At 34.7% G+C, this 20,771-nt stretch overlaps 2 protein-coding genes and 1 pseudogene across 3 annotated transcripts; 2 read left to right on the top strand and 1 right to left on the bottom strand.

Annotated features, from left to right (window-relative positions):
• Positions 1-3,232: 3,232 nt before the first annotated feature.
• LOC148620400 (uncharacterized) lies at positions 3,233-4,626 on the top strand. Its single transcript, XM_088577002.1, has 3 exons — positions 3,233-3,550; positions 3,801-3,869; positions 4,387-4,626. The coding sequence occupies exons 1-3, from the start codon at positions 3,265-3,267 to the stop codon at positions 4,479-4,481; spliced, it is 450 nt and encodes a 149-aa protein (XP_088433128.1). The 5' UTR covers positions 3,233-3,264; the 3' UTR covers positions 4,482-4,626.
• A 4,477-nt stretch (positions 4,627-9,103) lies between these two features.
• Positions 9,104-14,272, bottom strand: LOC148620399 (uncharacterized; annotated as a pseudogene).
• Positions 13,746-20,737, top strand: LOC148620398 (uncharacterized). Of its 2 annotated transcripts, XM_088581254.1 has the most exons (3): positions 13,774-13,830; positions 15,747-15,849; positions 17,780-20,737. In XM_088581254.1, the coding sequence occupies exon 3, from the start codon at positions 17,781-17,783 to the stop codon at positions 19,455-19,457; it is 1,677 nt and encodes a 558-aa protein (XP_088437380.1). In that variant the 5' UTR covers positions 13,774-13,830; positions 15,747-15,849; position 17,780; the 3' UTR covers positions 19,458-20,737. The 2 variants fall into 2 exon arrangements, with proteins under 2 accessions (XP_088437379.1, XP_088437380.1); XM_088581253.1 differs by lacking the exon at positions 15,747-15,849 and having other exon boundaries at positions 13,746-13,830.
• The last annotated feature ends 34 nt before the right edge of the window (positions 20,738-20,771 follow it).

The following is a 20,771-nucleotide window of genomic DNA, read 5'->3' as shown; positions in this document are numbered from 1 at the left end:
TCGTGCGTTATAAAGCTAGGATATCGTGGCTACGAACAGATAATTCAACTGTCTTTTTAGATATAAACCACTAAAATCCCTCAAAATCTTTCGTAACACAGTGTTAGCCAATCAATCGTACGATATGAGTGAAGCTGTCCATCAGCTGACTGTTCCTATACTTGGTTTAGTAGACCCTTTTGTGCTAACTGGGATAGTCGATGAGCATGCCCAATATACACTTCCGCGAGAAAAATTCTTTTGTTCTTACCAAAGCCCTACCTCGCGGAAGTGTATATTAAGCATGTTCATCAAATTACAACAAAAGGGTCAATTGTCGTTTTCTTGCTAACGTACATGTATATACTCAATACTGTTTGACCTGGTTTGCACTTATATGTGGTATTTGTAATACATGACGGACTGAGGGGTTTCTTAACGCCCTTGGTTGTCATTTAGGGTCCCTAACGGACGGTGCAAAGCATCAAACCGGGGGACTGTGTAAATGCTTTGAAACCGTTTACAGAGTCCCCCGGCATAGTTATACCCGTGAATGTGGGTCATGGTGTATTCGGAGAAATAAGTTGTCCTGTGACCACGTTCATTCATTAAATTCATTAAAAGCATTACACGTGATTTAATGTCGATCCGTGACCCAGTGATCCAATTTGTGATCTTAACGCTGTACAGCCTATAGCATTTGCTGAATCTTTGACCCAGCGAAATGCTATTTGGGATAAAATCAGCACTTTCCAGTGCAAAAAATAACTTTGTTCCGATCACCATTCTAAAATTTTGTAGAGTCGGAAGGTAGGGATTTATTTTCATTTTTATATAAATTTTTAAATGAAATAAGTCATAATGACACCAAATCAGAATACGATGAAAACCAAATCTGCAAAGACTATACATATATATAAACATGTAACAGACTTAGTCCACGGCCTAATCCCTTTTGGGATTTGGCGCTGGAGATATTTTTTGTTTTGACTGTGTTGGTCAAAACAAAACAAAAAATTCATGACCAAGGGCACACTCCCGGCATGCGTGTTTACAAGCAATTATAAATACAATCAACCAGTATTTCTAACTCTTTGTTTCCATCTAGGATAGAAAAAATCTTTTGCTTTAATTTCTTCTTCAAAATTACATTTTATTAAGTTGAATATGGTCCATATTTCTTCACATTTTGCTGGAGGAAAAACCTGGGGTCCAAGGTTAAATAGGATCTCCCTTTTATATGTCTTTTATGAGTTTACGTACATGCGCATATCATGCATATGTCATTGAACTTTTTGACGTTTTGTTGCAAAAAACATGGCATTGGGGAATCTAATAAGTCGGGGTAGTTCCAATTAGATGCCCGTTACTGTAACGTGAAGTTTCGGGACTCTACATTATACATATAGAGGTTATGTACACGTAAAAGTTTAGTGTACATGTAAGTACATTCCATGCAAAGAGCTCCAACGATTTTTAGTTTTGCTATATATGTACATGCCAGAGTGCATGTACTGACAACACTTTATATGATTTTTCATTTAACCATTTTCTGTTTATGACTTCGTGCCAATAAAGTAAAATTTGTACATGTACATAAAAATATAATATAGTCTCCTTCATACTTAAATATTGTACACGTAAAAATTACTGTTTTGTTAAATTGTGAAGAAGATTTACAGGATTTAATGAAATTGAGATTCTAAAGAAAAGTTAATGACAGTGTTGTGAAGTGCTGAATGTACATGCATGTTATGTTTGTTCTGAAACTAAATAATATTGGCAGTGCCTCTGGATATATTGTGTACAGCTGCAAAACAAGTACTATAGTATACAGTTTTTGTCCTAGGAAATATTTTTCAGGCTACAAATGTATATATTTAGATGTTGATGAAATTGTTTGATACAAGATTTAGTTGAAATATTGACTTTGAAGTGTTAGCTGTGAGCCAGTATGGATGGATTTACCCATTAAGGCGATCGTATACCGGTATTGTAATTTTGTTTCAAAAGAATTTCGAATGTTTTCTGTTGAGTACGTGACTGTAACAGTTTTTCCGTTTTGCAGTTTTATTATCTTTTGCTAGAGAACTGTTCAAACTAGGGCGAATGTGAAAACAAAGACCTTATAGATGTAAATTCTTAGCAAATCACACACTACTAATTTGTATATATATCTAAAAAACACGAAAAGGGGTAATGTATTCGTAAGGAAACGTTTATTTCAATGCAAATGAGTTTAACTGCTACGCTTAATTCATATTTGAAAATAACGGTTTTATTATGAAATTAAGGTATCAGCATTATTAATTCAACTGAAATCCAAATAATTGGAGGAATCAGTTCATGAATCCTGTTTGTTGTGATATCAGGGAAAATTGCACTTTACACCTTTCAATGTTTTCATTTCTAGGAAAACTTGGACGTGAATATACAGCAAGAAGACAAGCAGTGCTTCAAAGACGAGAGGAAAACCTTATCCTTAAAAATGAAGTCGCCAACGAATAAATCAGAAGTGAATTCAGGCGCTTGAACCAAATATCACAAAACTGAAAAATGAATATCATACTAATTTTGTTTATTTGTTTTGTTTATTTGTTTTTTGTTTTTGTTTTGTCATAATCTTGTAAAGAAAACATTAAAATAAAGATTACAACGATAATTGTGTTGTGGTTATATGCAAGGTTAACAATTAAATATCATTCCGTGTAAGAATCAGGCAATGGGTGGCACATCATTTTTTCTCATATATTGGTCTTTTTTTTTGCCTCAAATTTAGTCAGTACATCTAGTTGACAACCGAAAAGCATGGTGATTTACAATGTTTGATTTACATTTAATATACCTATCTAGAGTTAAATGGTTCTGTCACTTTGAAAATATTCATTGCACGAATATTTCCTATATGGTACAAAAAAGTTCCGATTGATTGATTGATCGAACAACCCCGAACAGACACAAAGCTATATTTTGAAAACTGCTACATTGCAGGATTAATCCGAAAAGGGGGACGCTAATTGACCTAAGAGGAGTGATTTCCAGAAATGTTTGAGAGTAATGGGGCTAGCTGAGTCCTTACCCCGATTTTAAAATACAGCGAAGAACAAAAATCTCTATATAAAACACGTGAATCCTGGTTAAAAATCGTTATTACCAATATCCCGTATTCAACTATTGTAACATCTGTCACATGACCTATGAAGCGACGTAACAATCGAAGGAGTTGCACTGCTCCGTAGAAACGTCGCCGATCGACTCCGTTGATCTGCAACCGCAGTATCAGACATGGGCGCAAAGTTGGCTAAAGTCAGCTGTTTTAGGTGTTTAGACAGGGTAAAGAAAAAACGAAAGAATGCAGGCAATAATGAAAGAATCGAAGATCGAAGTAAAGAATGCAATTCAGAAGAAATACTTGAGCAACTGAGAATAGAAGGAATTGTCAAAGTGGAGAACACCACTACAGCCACGGCAGGTGTAGCCTTCGACGTCGTTGAGCCTCATGATGAAATTCCAGCTAGACCACCTCGAAGGCTACCATCATTAAAAAGAAAGAATAAAGTCCATCCTTCAGGTTGGTATCTTGAATGTCAAATTACAATGACAGTAGAAATGATCATTCAATATGAAGGAAAGTGTATATATTTCTTTATACAAACGAACTGTCTGTAAATGTGACATTATTTGATGATTATTAGTTACCATGGAAATGTTTTATGGCTGTATTTTGTTGAATTTAATAGGAATTTATCAGTGAAAACAGTGATAAAAATTGCCGGTATATGTTTACATTAAATGCAAATTCTTTTAAATTTCCATTCCAGTTGTCTATACAAACGCTGAGAAGATGATAATGGCCGATATCAGACGTGATGAAGCTTTGGCAAACCGGGGTAAGTTTTCGCCATTAATTCATTATTGTGTTACTTGAGTATATAGGGGCAACTCTTTCGATGTACCTGTGTACAATGATGTTCTGGAGCCAGCTGCAGCCTGTCTTATGGATTCATGGTTTCCACGTCGTTCAATGGGTGGCTTTGTGTTGACATTCTCACTCCGGTGGGGTTTGCTGTTTCTTTGACATATTTACCATACTTGTTCTCATTATATAGTTAATGTACTTTATCACCCCCAAAATTGAACCCGTGACCAATACATTTGTATATATCTTTAATAAAAAACACGAAAAGGGGGCATGCATTCGTAAGGAAAAGTTTATTTCAATACACGCGAGTTTAACTGCTACGCTTAATTCATATTTGAATATAACGGTTTTATTATGAATAAAACATCAGCATTATTAATTCAACTGAAAGCCAAATAGTTGGAGGAAATAATTCATGAATCCTAAATGTTTGTTGTGATATCAGGAAAATTGCACTTTACACCTTTCAATGTTTACTTTTTTAGGAAAACTTGGACGTGAATATGCAGCAAGAAGACAGGCAGTGCTTCAAAGACGAGATGAAAACCTTATCCTTAAAAATGAAGTCGCCAACGAATAAATCAGAAGTGAATTCAGGCGCTTGAACCAAATATCACAAAACTGCAAATGAAAATCATACCAATTTTGTTTATTTGTTTTGTGTTTGTTTTGTTGGTGTCATAATCTTGTAAAGAAAACATTAAAAATAAAGATTACAACGATAATTGTATTGTGCTTATATGTAAGGTTAACCGTTCATTACTTACAATTAAATACCATTCCGTGTAAGAATCAGGTAATGGGTGGCACATCATTTTTCTCATATATTGGTCTTTTTTTGCCTCAAATTTAGTCAAAACATTTAGTTGACCAGCGCAAAGCATGGTGATTTACAATGTTTGATTTACATTTAATATATCTGTCTAGAGTTAAATGGTTCTATCACTTTATAAAAAAATACATGAAAAATTGTCCTGACTTTTATCAATTCTGCAGAAAGGGCGAAAGTGAATTAAGTGTGGATAATGTTTTGATATGTTCCCTGTGTATTAAATAAGATAAACTCTATTCACATTGACATGCTTCTCACTTTTGGTGATTAAAACTGTGTTAATGGGTGGACCTAATCAAGTGAATCGCATGTGTTTGAATGTTTATTTCTGCACTCTCTGTGGAATTGAAAAAAAAAAACAACATTGCAAAGTCAGGTCAGTTTTTGATACAATTTTACATAAACTTGATGTAATTTTTTTATATCTAGGGGATGCTATGCCTTAAAAATGTTCTCAAGACTTCAGCTGTTACATGTAATGGTTTTGACAAATCAAAATAAAAGAAAAGCATGCAGTAAGATTCTCATTTAGTTATAATATAATGCATACTGAGCATATAATTCTGTAATTCGTATGGACACACTATCCAAATATAAAGACTGGTAAAAATTCTTCATTGTCAAAGGCAGAATCGAACACAGAAACTTGGACATAGCTAATGAAAAGAATATTAGGTTCTTAAACGAGAGCGTAGTGAAGATATCCCGGATTTTCACTATTCATGAATACAGTCAAGAGCCCATTTCTTTCATTTAAAATTAAACTATATTAATGAATAACGTTGAAAAAAAATGTGCCCGTTTGAAATGTGTGTGTGATGTCAGTTAAAATAAATACCTTAAAATAAAATCCTCAGTAAAATCAATTATTGTGTAATTGCTAAGAATTATCAAATAGAGACGCAATGGTAATTCAATAGAAGAAAGTTTTGGAAGATTGTTTTTTCTAAAATATGGCACTACAAAACATTATTTTTTTTTACCTTTTATTTATTTATGAATATTTTTGAGCTTTGCCGGGACTACTTTTGATTGGTTGGCTTTGCTAGTGAAGACCGCTGTCTCCACTGGGCTGTTTTCACCGGAAATCGATCAAAAACGAAAGAAAATACTAATCCGTGAGTGAAATTTACAATCACCCACTCCAGATAAAATCAGACCAAACTAGCATGCCGAATGAAGCAAAAATTGAGAAATTTCTTAACCTTGCCAATAAAATAAAGCCGATTGGAAAGAATCTACTTAACAATACTGTTGTTCAGAGAAAAAGATGTTAATAAAGATTTTTTTTTGTATAAAAATAGCAAAACATATACCATGTATGTCATAGGATTGAAATTCCAGATTTAATGAGCAGGAACATTCCATATCAAGTTCATATCCAGTTGGTTATAGGTAGTTTCAGAGGAATTATATATTTTAGACATAATAACAAAATAGCATAAAATGTCAAAAAATGCTATTTTAGATGAAATATTTTTTCTCCATAAAAGACCATCTGGTTTTTTAACAGTTTTGTTGGATCGGAGGTATCGTCCTCTTTATGGTAATACAGTTAACTTATTGAAGTTAACTTATATAATGTATCGGGTATCATTCTTCCTGTTTGTTTGTTCGTTGGATTTTTCTTTTTTGTTTGTTTTTTATTTTGCTTTTGTTTGCTTTGGTTTTTTGTTCTTCTTTTTTTTTTGCTTTGTAATGTTTTCAGGACCTGCGAATCTTCCTACAACTAGACAGTTGTCAGTCGGTCACGACCTGCAGATAATCCTGCAAGTAGACAGTGGTCAGTCAGTCATGACTTGCTCATCATCCCACGGCTAGACAGTTGTCAGACGGTCACGACCTGCAGATCATCCTATAAGTACACAGTTGTTAGTGGGTCACGACCAGCGGATCATCCTACAAGTAGACAGTTGTCAGTCGGTCACGACCTGCTGACCCCCTTCACAGAAAACAGAAGATAGTTACGTGATCATGACATCTCAGTGCCAGTGAAAAGATGCAGGTCCACGAAATTTTGCACCTACATTACCGAAACCAGAACTATATCCAAATTCCCATAGTCGAACCGAGCACGCTCATATGGAGCTACCAAGACATAGGACACTGATATAAAGGCATTTACTTTTGAGTAAACCCAAGTTTGGCGGAGCCAACTTTGATAGATTACTTTGGTCGTTTTTAATACCATCCTTTTTTGTTGTAAGGAGATTCTAAACAAATTTAGGGGGAGTAATGTACTGTATACATTTTACTTCCATATCTCAAACTCTAATAAATATAGGCATAATTAATCAAATATATATCAAATATATATCATATTGCCGATAGCCCAGTGAGCATAGAAAATAATCAAAGAAAGGGGGGTTAGTATGAAAGAAAAACAAAAATTTAAAGACCAAGTTTCTGTGAGACTGACATTCTCTATCTAAAGTGTCTTCGATATAACCATCTTTTACAAAATCAGTTTTCCATCTCCCATGTCTCGTAATGCACCTTTCATTAACATCAGATATGGCAGCGGCCGTAGCTCCACCGGAACGTAATGAATGAAGACCTAGATTGAGACTAGGTGCTACTGACTTAAGCCTATTAACAATATTCTCTTTAGCTGTAGTATAACTAATTGGTTTATTTTTATATATAAGTTTACAAACATCTTTAGATCTAAATATCGGTTTAAAAACAAATTGTTCAGATTGAGGATCTAATCCAGTTAATCTTAAATAACGAACATACATTTTATATGGACAGGCAATAGTTTGACCTTTTGAAATATAAATCTCGTTGCCTTGTCTGTATTGATCTGTTTTACTACTACCAATCGTGATTTTTAAAGAGTAATCAAGGGAACCAAGGTTATAGCGGTAATCAAAAGAATGTAATCCAGGGACAAAGACCAGACATGGAAAACAGACATACACAACAAAGAACATAAAGTAACTAAAATCATACATACAAAGTAACAAAAGTAAATGAGCAACTCGGACTCCACTAAAAACTGGGAGCATGGACCAGGTGCACCGGTAGGGTAAGCATCCTCTGCTTTTCTAGAAACACCCGCCGAGTTGCTCATAAAAAGTCAAGTCCGGGGTAGACAAACGAGGAAAAGAAACTATGACCTGTTGAATAAATAAGTTTTCATGGTGCTGATGGATACACCATAACGATCCACGAGTTCATGATGACGACCGTAAAACTTCTGTAGTGATGACTTCAATCTTGTAGCAACATAACCCTGTTCCAGAAGCCTATTTGTTAGAGTTCCAGCGCGATACAAAAAGTCTGCGTAGTCCCGGCAAGCTCTGGCATAACGTATGAGTTGTGATATGAACACTCCATACGCAGGAGCCGAAGGGATGTTGCCACAGATGAAAGGAAAGTTGACAATTCTGAATGAAAAGTCATCACGTTTGTCGTAAAGTTTGGTCAGTAGTTTTCCTTTACCATCGATTTCTAAACGTAGGTCAAGATATGAGGCTGACTTCACAGTGTCTGTAGTATCTTTTATCTCAAGTTCTTTTGGGTAGATGCGATTATCAAATCCCCGAAATTAGGATTGTTTAAAGATAACACGTCATCTATATAGCGGAAACTGAGATTGAAGGATCTAGCCAAACAATATTCTTTCTTTCTGATCAGATCAGCTATAAAGTCAGCCTCATAAGAGTGAAGGAATAGGTCAGCTAGTAAAGGAGCACAATTCGCTACCATCGGAATGCCGACCGTTTGTTGAAAAACACGTCCACCACACTGAACAAATATGTTGTCGATTAAAAATTCCAGCATTTTGTAAACATCTTCCTCTGTATATTTGGAAGATGATTTGGAATTATTTCTTACAAAGTATGAGGAATCTCTACCAAGAACTATATATTTGTATCTAGGTGTACCATCTTTTTTTGAAAAACAACGATGTATAAATAATTGTCAAAAATATGAATATCTTTACATTTGATCTTACTGGTTTCATCAAAACAAAGAAAACCGGTATAAGACAATAAAATCTTAGTAAGGTCTCTGACTACTAAAATGTCCGTAGAATGTCCGTAAATAGAACAAAGTTCAATGAGCATGTCATTATTTACTGGATCTTTTTTGTTTACGGGTTTACCGTTAAGTCTTTTAACTGATTCTAATAATGATATAACAAAAGAATTGTTTGTAGGATCAATGAAACCGTTAAGATTGTGTGCCCATTTCATGGAATAAACAGCTGAATTTACTACACTAGATGAACAGTGTTTGTCTATTAATTTAGTTATATAAAGAGCTATATGTACAGGTTCAGCTGGTAAATCGGATAAGTTATGTTCTTTTGCAAACTTCTTCCATCTATTAGAACTATAGAAATACAATAAAAGGTGTCGTTTTTCCGGCTAACATGTACAATGAATCGTCTATGGTAACACCACTCTGAGTTATCGCTGTTTCCACATTTTGTCTGATATTTAGTCCTAAAAAACGACATAAGAAATAATCAAAATACAATTTTAAAAGCCATCATATTGAACTTAAGTTTACGTTCGCCAAAAATCCCTTTACTACAACTTTGTTTTCTCTCAGATATTCCATATCTTTTTATAAAGTGAGCTATTCCTTTTTGTGTGTAAATGAGAGGCCAAAAAGGAGCAGATTTCCATTCTGGAATTATTAATGTACATTATGCCTGGTCTTGTTCAGCTTTTTGTAAAGACGAAACAATCAAGTGAGGGGTGGAACAAGCCAGTTTATTTCGTTACTCCAATCTTGTGTGAATGTATCTATTGCTTCCGTGTCGGGGCACCAATACTTGGAATTAAATCTCTTACATTGTGTGTTATAATGTGTAGCAAATCTATCGATACTGTACGGTCCCCATTTCTTGTTAAGATATACAAAACACACACATCATGGTCTGATTGTCTGCTCATTGCATCAGTTTCTTTGTTTTCTTACCTGGGAACCCATTCAAATTAAGATTCATATCTCTATTGAGATATAAGTTGTGTATGTCTAGCTACGCTTTGTAATTTGGATTTTCTGCTACCCACCTTAAGTATATGGTGAACATTCATATTGTCTGTATTTACGTCTATTTTCTTACTTTCTAGAACATTTGCGTTAGTACGCAAAACTCTCCTGACGCATTCTAATTCGCGCCATGTTGAGCTCTCTGATTTTTCATCTCTAGTCCAATTACCTGTTACCTGACCTACGAAGTAATCACATACTTCCTGGGACTGACAAAATCCCGCAAAGCCTACATCTGAGGCATCACAAAACATGTCAAAGTCTGACACAAAATTTACATCCACACCCGGTCGTTTATCTTTCTGAGTTATCCCAAAACAAAATTTCTGTCAATGCTGACTGTGAGATTTTTACTTGAGCATCCCAACCTGCTCTACCCATAATACATTCATACAAATATCTTGTGTAAAATCTGGCTTTGTCGCCAATGACAATTTGCATTGAAATTAACTGACCAACTATGCTGGCTAAAAATCTAGCACTAAATAACCTGCCATTAGTAATTTCTTTGCATAACTTTCTTATGCTGTTTTCAACTTTACTAATTCTTTCTTCTCTGGCAAAAACTTTCCCTAATTTTGTGTCCCATATGTAACCTAACCATTCAATTCTTTGACTTGGAAACCAATGACATTTTTCATGAGCTATTATTAAGCCCAATTCTTGTAATTCATTATTGACTTTAGTACTAGTTTTATAGCAACTATCAAAATCGTCATCACCTCCTAGACCGTCGTCTAGAAACATGACTATACGTTTTCCTTCTGATCTCAAGTGTTTAACTACCTCCCTCAATACTTTTGACAATATATACCCTGCTGTAGCCAAATGGTAAGACATAGAAAACAAAATATCTAGTTTTTGTGTCAAATTCAAATGAAACCCAAGAATGTTCTATGTATATCAATAATTTCAATATGATGATAAGCAGATTTTAAGTCATAACTAAAAAGGAAATCATCAGTTTTAAATAAATCTCTTGCAATTTTCGTATCTTCACATTTGTGTCTAAATCTAAATAGATGTGGATTTATATGTCTGCAGTCTAATACTAGTCTAGACTTATTTTTATTGTAGGCCACAGTGAGTGGATTCACAACAACTGGTTTTTCTGTTACTTCAGTAATACATCTTTTCTTTATTAATGTCATAATCTCAGATTTTACAAATTCCGGATTATCTAAAGAAGATTTGTTATTCTTTAAAAAATTGGATCCGGTTCTGTTCTGAACGGTATTCTGTATCCGTTCTCGATAACATCAATAATATGTGTATTGCTATTAATTGATTTCCATTTACCTATGTGTGATTTCAATTGACCCACAGGTGTGATGATAACCGTTTCGTCTCTCGTATTTTTTACGTTTTTTGACAAGTGTTCAGTTTTGTCATCATGAATACAAGAATTTGAACATTGTGTGTATTGACTCTCATTCTTGAGCGACTTGTTAAAATTATTTTCATGTTTCATATCACCAGAAAAATTAGAAAAACTATGATAAAATTTAAAGTTACTTATCTTTTTCTTTTCAGGACAGTCATCGGCCCAATGGCCTCTCTTGCCACAAGTAAAGCATCTCCCTGGTTTCCAGGATGTTTTATTGTCGTCTTTTTCTTTTGAGTAAGGAACTATCCTGTTAGTCTTCAGTTTCTTTGTCTTTTCAGCTTTCTGTTTTCGTTCGGCCCTGTTTTGTGCTCTGATCATCTTCTTTTCGTCTTCCGAATCCTCGGCTATAGGATTGGCAACATATTCCGACACTACTTTCCATCCTAATTCCGATGAATCGGCCAATTTAATCAACTTTTGTCTCTCTCGAATTAAATCCATACATTCTACGATTTTCTGTTTAGCGGTTTGTACTGATTCGACACTCCAATCCGGTCCCTCGAGTTTAGCGTCAGTCTCCTTTAACTTAAGTAACATTTTTGCTTCGTTTCTGTATTGGTTTTCGTTTCCTTTCCTTTTGAACGTATAACTGTCACCAATTGTCTGTTCTATTTTAGTCATTTGTGACTGCGAGATGTCTTATTGTGACTGTTTAATGTTAGTTTGGAAAGCGGACAATCTACTATCCAATAATGTAGAAAAGTTCCCGAGTAAATCTTGTTGAGCATTCGCGACGGCACTTTTAACTTCCGCGGAAATGGCTTCCTTAATCGTGGTGTCCATCTTGTGAGTTGCCCTCACTGACTTTGGCTAGATAGTGACAAACCGGGAAAAATTTCCCGCTCAAAATTGATAACACGTGATAAATATCACTACGCCAGGTCTCGTACCGTTAAAACAATAATTTCTCCCTATACTACGAAACGTGAGAAATTATACTTATCTGTTTTAAAGTGTCATGTTCACTATTTCCATACCTCCAGTTTAATATATACATGTATAAATTTTCTGAGTTATTTTATATGCCATTTTCATAAATGATATTAATTGGAGACTGATACCTTAATCATTGCCCTTACCAACTGAAAAAGAACTAGTGGAGTAGCTTAAAGAAATTTGAACTGGAACTTGGTGCAATACAAATTTACGTTTCAACTAGTTTTCTTTAACAGTTTCTTTCGCTTACAGAAACAGCGATTATTCTTTGGGTACAGCTTGTCTTTTGTTTGATTTGTGTATTCTACATTGATCCCAAGAGTTAAATTCAAATTCGACAAATATTAGTGTTTTATTGTTGTATTTTCCCATCACTGTCCCCGGTTAAAGGGGGGTGGCCGCCTACAAACATTTTTAACCCTTTCATATATTTTATGCGCCTGTCCCAAGCCCAGTGGTTGTCTTTGTTTTTTTATGTTCATTGTTTTTCGTTTTACGTTTCTTTGTATAGGTTAGGTTGCTGTTAGTCTTTTTCGTGTGGTGACCTGTAGAAGTTTAATTGTTCGTTACTTTGTATTGGTAATCATACCACATCTATTTTTATATTGTGAGGATATTATTACGTAAAGAGATTTTTTTCTGATTTCAGAGCTTAATTGAAGGTGTTTTTACACGTATTGAAGACCTTTTGGTGATCTCTATAAGTATTTACTATTGTCTAGGGCGCATATTTTGAGTTTCATCATATCTGTTCCTTTTTCTGTGGTCTAAAAACTACTTTCAGGTCATGTTAAATCTTGACAGTAGTTCAAATTCGCTAAAATACTATTAATTCTTTCCGCTTCCACGGTTACGCTAACATAGATCAATAACAATAATCCGGAATTTAAATACTAAAAGAAAAAAAAGATTACGAGCGTAGAGTGATTCACATAGATTCCTTTAATACAACAATTAATCACTTAGATGTAAGTCGCTATCTCGATTTATCAACCCTAAAAAATGTCACATTAACCTTGCCTACGGCTTGGTGAACATTTTCTCCTGTTGATAAATCATGATGGGGACTTATATTAAATACACAAAATGTATCAAAGTCATTAATTATTGTATAATAGTAGGCTACTTCTCGGGGACACTCAAGAGTCTGTCTATGAGAAAACCATGCAAAACTGGAAAAATCGTCCGAAAGTCATTTCGGAATTGCCGTAAATTTTATATTAGGAATGAAAGAAGGTCAAACTAAAATAATAAATCATATAAATTATGTGTTCTCCTCCCTCTTTGTATGATTTGGATATTTAGTGTTTACATATCGCATCGGTGAAAATGTAACACAATTTTTCTACCCATACATTTTATTCATTTTCTGGTCCATGTTATTGCTACATGTAGGTTCAGTGACGTCATTAATACATGACTTATTATATGTCCCCGGATCAATTCTGACATAACGAATTGTAAAATACATGTACCTCTAGATCTTCACTTAGAATTGGAGTGTATTAGTAAACATGTAGTTAGTAGTGGGAACTTTGTTGACCTTATCATCGAGTGATGGGGTTCCAAAAGTATTGTGTTATCTTTAGCATGTAATGTCACCTACACAAGCAGCACGTCTTATCACCCGAGAAATGAGAATGTTGTACGTTGCACTGGATGTATTATCAAGGGAAGTAAACCAGATGATTTAGTTCCTGGTTCAAAAAGGTCACATTTGCGTTGGTGATCAAATCACCATTAATGTTGAAAGTCTTAAAGGTCAGAAATATATCAATTTTTAGAGTTTTGAAATATATGTATATTTCTACATTGATTTAACACCACATACACAGTGTAAGAACAGAACTGTACAGGTTTGCTGTGTATAACACAAATTTGTTGATACTCAATGACAATGTATATTTCGTACAGTTATTTCAGTTTCGTGAAGGTATTTTCGAAAAAAAATTCATGAAACTGAGATCCATTCTGGGCTCCTAGACTCTCAAGAGACAAAGGATGTGTGGCAGAAATTATGCTTCTTGTCCGTTGTTTTACATCTCCGAATCAAAATGTGAATGCTGCATTTCGATTTTTTCTAAATAAACATTCAATTTGAAAGGTCATTTAATACTATATATATTATTTATTGTAGTATTATTCGTATTTTTTAAGCGTACACGAATACAGAATGAATTTCAGTTTTGTGATTTCAGGGGTATGACAGTTTACAACAGCTTTTCGTATTTCTTTGTCACGACCCAGGGCAGTTTCAGTCAGGATCTGTCAGGGAATAAGGCAAAATATATTCTGACCCAGGACAGCTTCTGCACATGTCAGACCTTGTCAGGTTCTGTCTGGATTTCTGTTCTATCTGCTGTCATAGAACAGTTTTCCTGACAGTTTCTGACAGAATTAAAGAGAGACTAGAAGTTATCGCATCATTCTGTAAATTGATGAAAAGAATAAAACAAGGATCAACGAAACATTTAGTCTTATTAAAAGCCAGATGACAGTGCTCCAATTTTCTGTTATGTCGCGTGTGACATAACAGAAAATCTGGGACTTCGGGATCGTCTTATAACTAGAATGTGAAACATAGAATGTGAAGCATGTATGTGGGATTCTATGTGTACAAGATGTGTGCAAGAATATTACCAAACATTGTTCTGGAAAACTAATTTGCGTACGAAATACGCAATAAGTTTACAAGAATAAATTGAATGAGTTTGTTATTTTCTATACTGTAGTTTACAATGACCAGGCTTAATTTAAGAGTCAATTCATTAGATATTGTATTGCTACATGTATGCTACATGTTTTATAGATTATAGATTCATGACTCAAGTAATAGATCAGGCAGACTCTATGATAGGGGCAGAACAGAGTTAATTTTATCTCAACAGTTTATTATGATGTCAAAAGAGGAACAGGGATTTTCTGTATAAAAAGTGGATGATTAAGAACATGTTCAAAGTTCTCTAACAAATCAACTTAATTATGAACAGACCAAGAGTTACGTTTGTGTATTGAATACACAAATTACATAAAAAGCACTATAAAATTTAGAATGAAAGAGTAATCAAGGAAACCAAGGTTATAGCAGAAATCAAAAGAATGCAATCCAGGGACAAAGACCAGACATGAAAAAAAAAACACACACACACATAAGAAAGAACACAAAGCAACCAAAATTATACACACAAAGCAAAAAAAAGCAAATGAGCAACTCTGCTTTTCTAGAAACACCCACCGAGTTGCTTATAAAAAGTTAAGTCCGGCAGACGAAAGAGAAAAGGAAAATTATGACACCTTGAACAAATCAGTTTTCATGTCGCAGATGGCTACACCGTAACGATCCACGAGTTCATGATGACGACCATAAAACTTTTGTGGTGATGACTTCAATCTTGTAGCAACATAACCCTGTTCCAAAAGCCTATTTGTTAGAATTCTAGCGCGATACAAAAAGTCTGCGTATTTTCGGCAAGCTCTGACATAATGTATGAGTTGTGATATGAACACTCCATACGCAGGTGCTGAAGGGATGTTGCCACAGATGAAAGGAAAGTGAAAGAATTTATTTCATTCAAAATTTTGCAGTGCTTTGTAAGTAATTTATTTCATTTTTAGTAAATTACAAAACAGGATTCATTTTGTTTAAGGAAAATGAGTATTGATCTCTTACATTGTAGGAGTGAACATCTTGTGAAAAAAAATGGCATGGTTTTACCTGAACACCCTCTAAGATCTAAATGGGGCTGTCTGTCTGAATAGAAATTATATATTTAACAAAAAGTTAAGTAGCAGTCTTTGTAAGAATTATGCAAATTCTGTAAAATGTGATACACCTGAAAATGGCTACATGTTTTTATTTCTGTTATCAAATTGCTTTATAGGTCTTTATGATGAAGTGTACGATTATATGTATAGTTATAAAAGTGTCCAATACAGAGTTATTTCCCTTAATTTTGAATTCTACAGTACATTGTATAAAATTTTCATCTCCTATGAACAAGGATAATATGAAAGGCTACACATTACTTTCTATTTGCTATACAGGAAAAATTATTTCACGTAATTTTCACATGAATTTCACATGATTTTCACCAGAATTGAGCAAATAAACTTCGTGATAATTTTCACGTTAAATTCAGGTGAATCGAGTCTTCACATGAAATTCACGTGAATTGATAACATGAAAGTCGTGTTAAGTGAATTTCATGTGAAAATCACGTTAATTTCACGTGAAGTTCACATGAATTTCACGTGAAACTCGATTAACATGAACTTCACATGAAAAATATTTGCCTGTGTATGACATTTTAAACAAATTGTCGCAGGGCATATGGGCTGAGACTAAATCTTCATTGCCAGGACAAGTTCCACCAACCATTAAGAGCCAAAATCTTTTTAAACTGTAAATATGAACAAACTGGACATATTTATTCATATTTCGGTTGTTGGTTTGTTGGGATTTAACGTCCGAGCAGCAATATTTCAGCTATATTCAGACGATGAACATGAAATTAATAATAAAATGAACATGAAATGATGATGAAATGAAAAAGGGATGGGACACAAGGACAATAGGGTCGACAAATTTTGATTGCCACTGGAAATAGGGAGAGGTGGGTAGGGTCGGGCAATTTAGCCTCCTGTGGCGGAGCCCTATGGTTCCTACTCCGGGAGAATACCACAGTAGGGTTCTTTAACGTGCGAGGAACTTTGCATCTTTCCCAACACGGTGCACCACTATGGTTTGCGGTCAGGTTTTCCGTATTATAGCCTGACAACCTCAGCATGTAACACACCAGGGGTACCCCATTCAACCATCTGGGGCACACATCCCAGTTGCTCTGTGGGCAGAGCGCCCTAGCCCCCGGCTAGGGTTCTGAGCACTATTTAGTCGCCTTTTACGACAAGCTTAGCGCTGCTGCAGGCCTATTCTTTTAACACCTGGACCAGCACGGGGCTATTCATATTTCGGAAAACATTCAATAACTCAATTATGCACGTTTCTATCGCAAATTTCAGCAAATATCTGAATAATTCCTTAATATAGACAAACATCGAAATGTAGAATCGCAAAATAAAACAAATATCTCATACTAAACCGGAAACTAAATTATAAATGAAACTTTCATTAAACTTTAGAAAAACAATGCAAATTAACTATACCTGTAACTATATTGCTTCGGCATTGCCCAGTCGAGCTATGCCTGGGTGCGCATAATTCATTTCACCCCTAGCGTGCAATGTTATTAAGTAATATGCATACGACAATATAAAAAATGATGGGTATGATGTATGATATAATAATACGTAATGAAATTTACACATCGGTGACAAATATAAAAAAAAATATGTAGGCTTTCCAACCATGAGTCACATTTTGCATGATTCTTATGTGGAGTATTATTTTAAAACACAATGATCGAGCAACCTACAAATCGCATTGCAGTTTTATAAACCCCTGTTTATGTAATGTTTCTCTGTTTTCCATTTGTAGTAGATGAATGTACTGTTGTCATTGCATGTATTATATTTGTTTTCATACATGTGCGATATGTAGGATCTGAAGAAAGGTTTTACATTTTCAGGGATAACTTTGTAAAACCCTTAAAATATTACAATTGATCCTTCATATTATTTGTACGATGAATTTTATATTCATGTTCAATTTAAATTCGTAAATAAATTAATTACTAATATGACCTTTTTTCAGAATGGCATCTTCCACCAGACCATGTGATATATGTAGTGAGCAGCACCAGACATCCACAGCAGTAGCCTGGTGTGCTGAATGCGAGGAAAGTTTATGCGATCAATGTAGAAAGCATCATGATGTAGCAAAATTAACAAAAAAACATGACACAATTCCAATACAAACTTTTGAACAACTACCTGACTTCGCTAAGGAAATGAAAAACGAATGCTCAGAGCACGACTTGCGTTTTGAATACTTCTGTAGCGGGCACGATATTTTGTGTTGTGTCCAATGCTTGCGGACATCACATATCGAGTGTCGTAGCATCAGTCCCATACACGAAGTTATTAGACGGGACAGGTCAATGACAGCATTAGAAGAAATAGAAAACATGTTTAAAGATGTATCTGCTGATGCAGATCTATTGATTAATGATCGCGAAGATAACTTAGAATCCTTAGCAGAGCAGAAGGACAAATGTATGGATAAGATTGAAGAAGTGAAAAATAACATTTTGTTAACTCTTGACAAGCTTGTCGAGAAACTTCAAAATGAACTCGAAGATATTTACGAAGAAAAGAAATCCGCTATAGTAGATGTTATAAATGATTTGGCAGTTCAAAAGGATAGCATACAAACAATGATACTACAAAGTCAGACCGTTCGAGACTTTGGGTCTGAATTACAAATGTTTCTTTCTCTATCAGCTTTTCAAAATAGACTAAGCGAAAAAGAGAAGTATCTTGTGTCTGTTACGCAGCTGGACGCATCTAAAAATGCAGTAATTGACCTTACATACAAAGATATAGAGAATCTTGAAAACTCGATGTCAGGTTATTACGATCTCTCTATTAAAGAGAGCTCATGTAGGATCAGACTTCCTGGTAGAAGGGCGAAACAAGCACAACTGTGGTCGATTTCCGATAAAGATATTGATGTTTCAAAAATAAGTTGCACCCCAGTGATAGAACATATGTCGATAGACACTTCCTACAAAAAGCATACTATATATAGTAATTGTTTCTTAGACGATGGTAGATTTGCGTGCTGTGATTACGAGAAACAACAAATATTGATATATAAAGATAAACTATTCGACTATCTTATTCAGCTGTCAATCAAACCAGGGTGCATTGCTCAATTAGATGACGTTCAAGTCGTAGTAACAGACTACAGTAATAAACTCCATATTCTAAATATTAACTCACGGAAGACCTCCATTTTATTCGAGATGGATGACAAGCTGGACTCTGTTTCGGTTCATTCTAAGGGGTTTTGTTTCAGAGCAGGGTCCGAGTGGTTTTGTGTAACAGATTTCTCCGGTATTATGCTACATAAAGTAAAATTTGAAGGCGAAAACATTCTTGCAGCTGTTTTTGCTGAGGAAAAAATCTTCTTCTCTCAGTGGTCAACGGAAAAGGTTACATGCTGTGATTGTACTGGGCACATAATATGGGAATTCAAAAATTCTCTATTGAATACACCGGTCGGTATATCGGTCCACAGAAATATTCTGTTTGTCACTGGATTTAAATCCAATAATGTAGTTGCCCTACAAAACAATGGAATTTATTACAAAGAATTGTACTCTAATTCTCTTATGGGAAAAACAGTTAGAAGCGTAAGTTATGACAAAAACAAATTGTTAGTGATAACCGAACGTGGGAAGATTTACTTACTGAACCTTACCTTTTGAATCAATGAAGTTAGTGCAAACTGATTCTTGTTTTTCCTTTGGACCCAGGATGAGCAGCATTAAAATCAATCAATGTGGTAACGAATGCCAGTGTGAACAATCGCCATAACTGTTGACCTGTCATTGTCTCCTGATATCATAGAATTAATCGCCTATATCCACTGCGTAATGTATTAAAATGTATACACGTATGCTGACCAGCTGTAACCATGACTGCTTATAGTTAGATAACTTATTTACATTCTTCGGCTCAGTGTTCTAAAAAAAATCAGTTAATGTGCAGAGAGTCTACAAGAGATAAAAAGCATGAAAAGCAAATATAATACACTGTACATAACATTCATGAGCAATTATTCTCTCCTACATATTTTCAAAATTACCGTGTTTGTAGCGATGTTTTAGACTTTAAAAATGAACGAAATATCTGTATTAAGTCAAGGTTTTCGTTCCCATAAATTAGTAATAAGGGACTTCTGGTTGTACTTGCCGTAATTTAACCATACAAAGCCTGAAGTCTTCAAAGTCGCTAATCGTCAAATATTCTCTGTCACTGATTTTGGCTTACTTTCAAGATCCGAAATGGTACGAATGCGATATGCTCTAGAATTGGGTGATTTCCGCTAAAATCTTGGTTCCCTTGATATTATTGCGTATTCTTTCGTAGCGGTGATGTCCCGAATGTTTTCAATTACACGGAACCAGATTAAACAGTTGGCAATGACTATTTATAGATATTCGGGTCCTGATAATATATTACTCCTTCAACGTAAGAGGTTGGAATTCCATTCTTCCATACCCCAACCTCTTCCGAGCGCCATTTTGCATACCACTCATTCCGACGTTCTTTGAAATCGGCAGAATTATAGTAAAACATTTACGATTTAAAACATTTTATACAGTTTCTTTACCCAAACACGGATGAAGGTGACTAAACTGAAGATACCTGATGAGAAAATCCAGCAATCCAGGAAATCCTTTGTAGTTTAAACGTCACCTTTGGTTTTCAACATTTGTAATGGGGTACATTCGGTTGATAAAATTACGGATTTTAATTTGCGAAACGAAAATATTGAATTAACCAACGAATTGCCGTTGTCAACTTGAAATTCGTTTTGTCAAAATATATTGTATTTCGTAAAATTATTGACCTAATTCAAAATGGCTGGTCACTTTGATAACTGTCTTCATTACAAATGTTTTCTAGGTATTTAACACAAATTTAAGATTTTTATCGCTTGATTTCCGGTAGTTTTTTTTATGTAAATAAAAGACGAAAATATCTTGGTGTTTGCACGAAGACCTTGTATTTCTTAG

Source organism: Perna viridis, chromosome 4 (assembly GCF_037379345.1).
Source record: "Perna viridis isolate PV_CMFRI_1.1 ecotype Kerala chromosome 4, ASM3737934v1, whole genome shotgun sequence".
NCBI classification, from domain to species: domain Eukaryota; kingdom Metazoa; phylum Mollusca; class Bivalvia; order Mytilida; family Mytilidae; genus Perna; species Perna viridis.
This window is presented reverse-complemented; position numbering and strand designations above follow the sequence as displayed.

What these genes read in the sequence shown, in the direction of transcription:
- LOC148620400 (XM_088577002.1), top strand. Translation starts at nt 3,265, where the DNA reads ATGGGCGCAAAGTTGGCTAAAGTCAGCTGTTTTAGGTGTTTAGACAGG. An exon ending in GAATAAAGTCCATCCTTCAG is followed by an intron (nt 3,551 to 3,800) that starts GTTGGTATCTTG and finishes TTTCCATTCCAG; the next exon opens with TTGTCTATACAAACGCTGAG. An exon ending in TGAAGCTTTGGCAAACCGGG is followed by an intron (nt 3,870 to 4,386) that starts GTAAGTTTTCGC and finishes TTACTTTTTTAG; the next exon opens with GAAAACTTGGACGTGAATAT.
- LOC148620398 (XM_088581253.1), top strand. Translation starts at nt 17,781, where the DNA reads ATGGCATCTTCCACCAGACCATGTGATATATGTAGTGAGCAGCACCAG.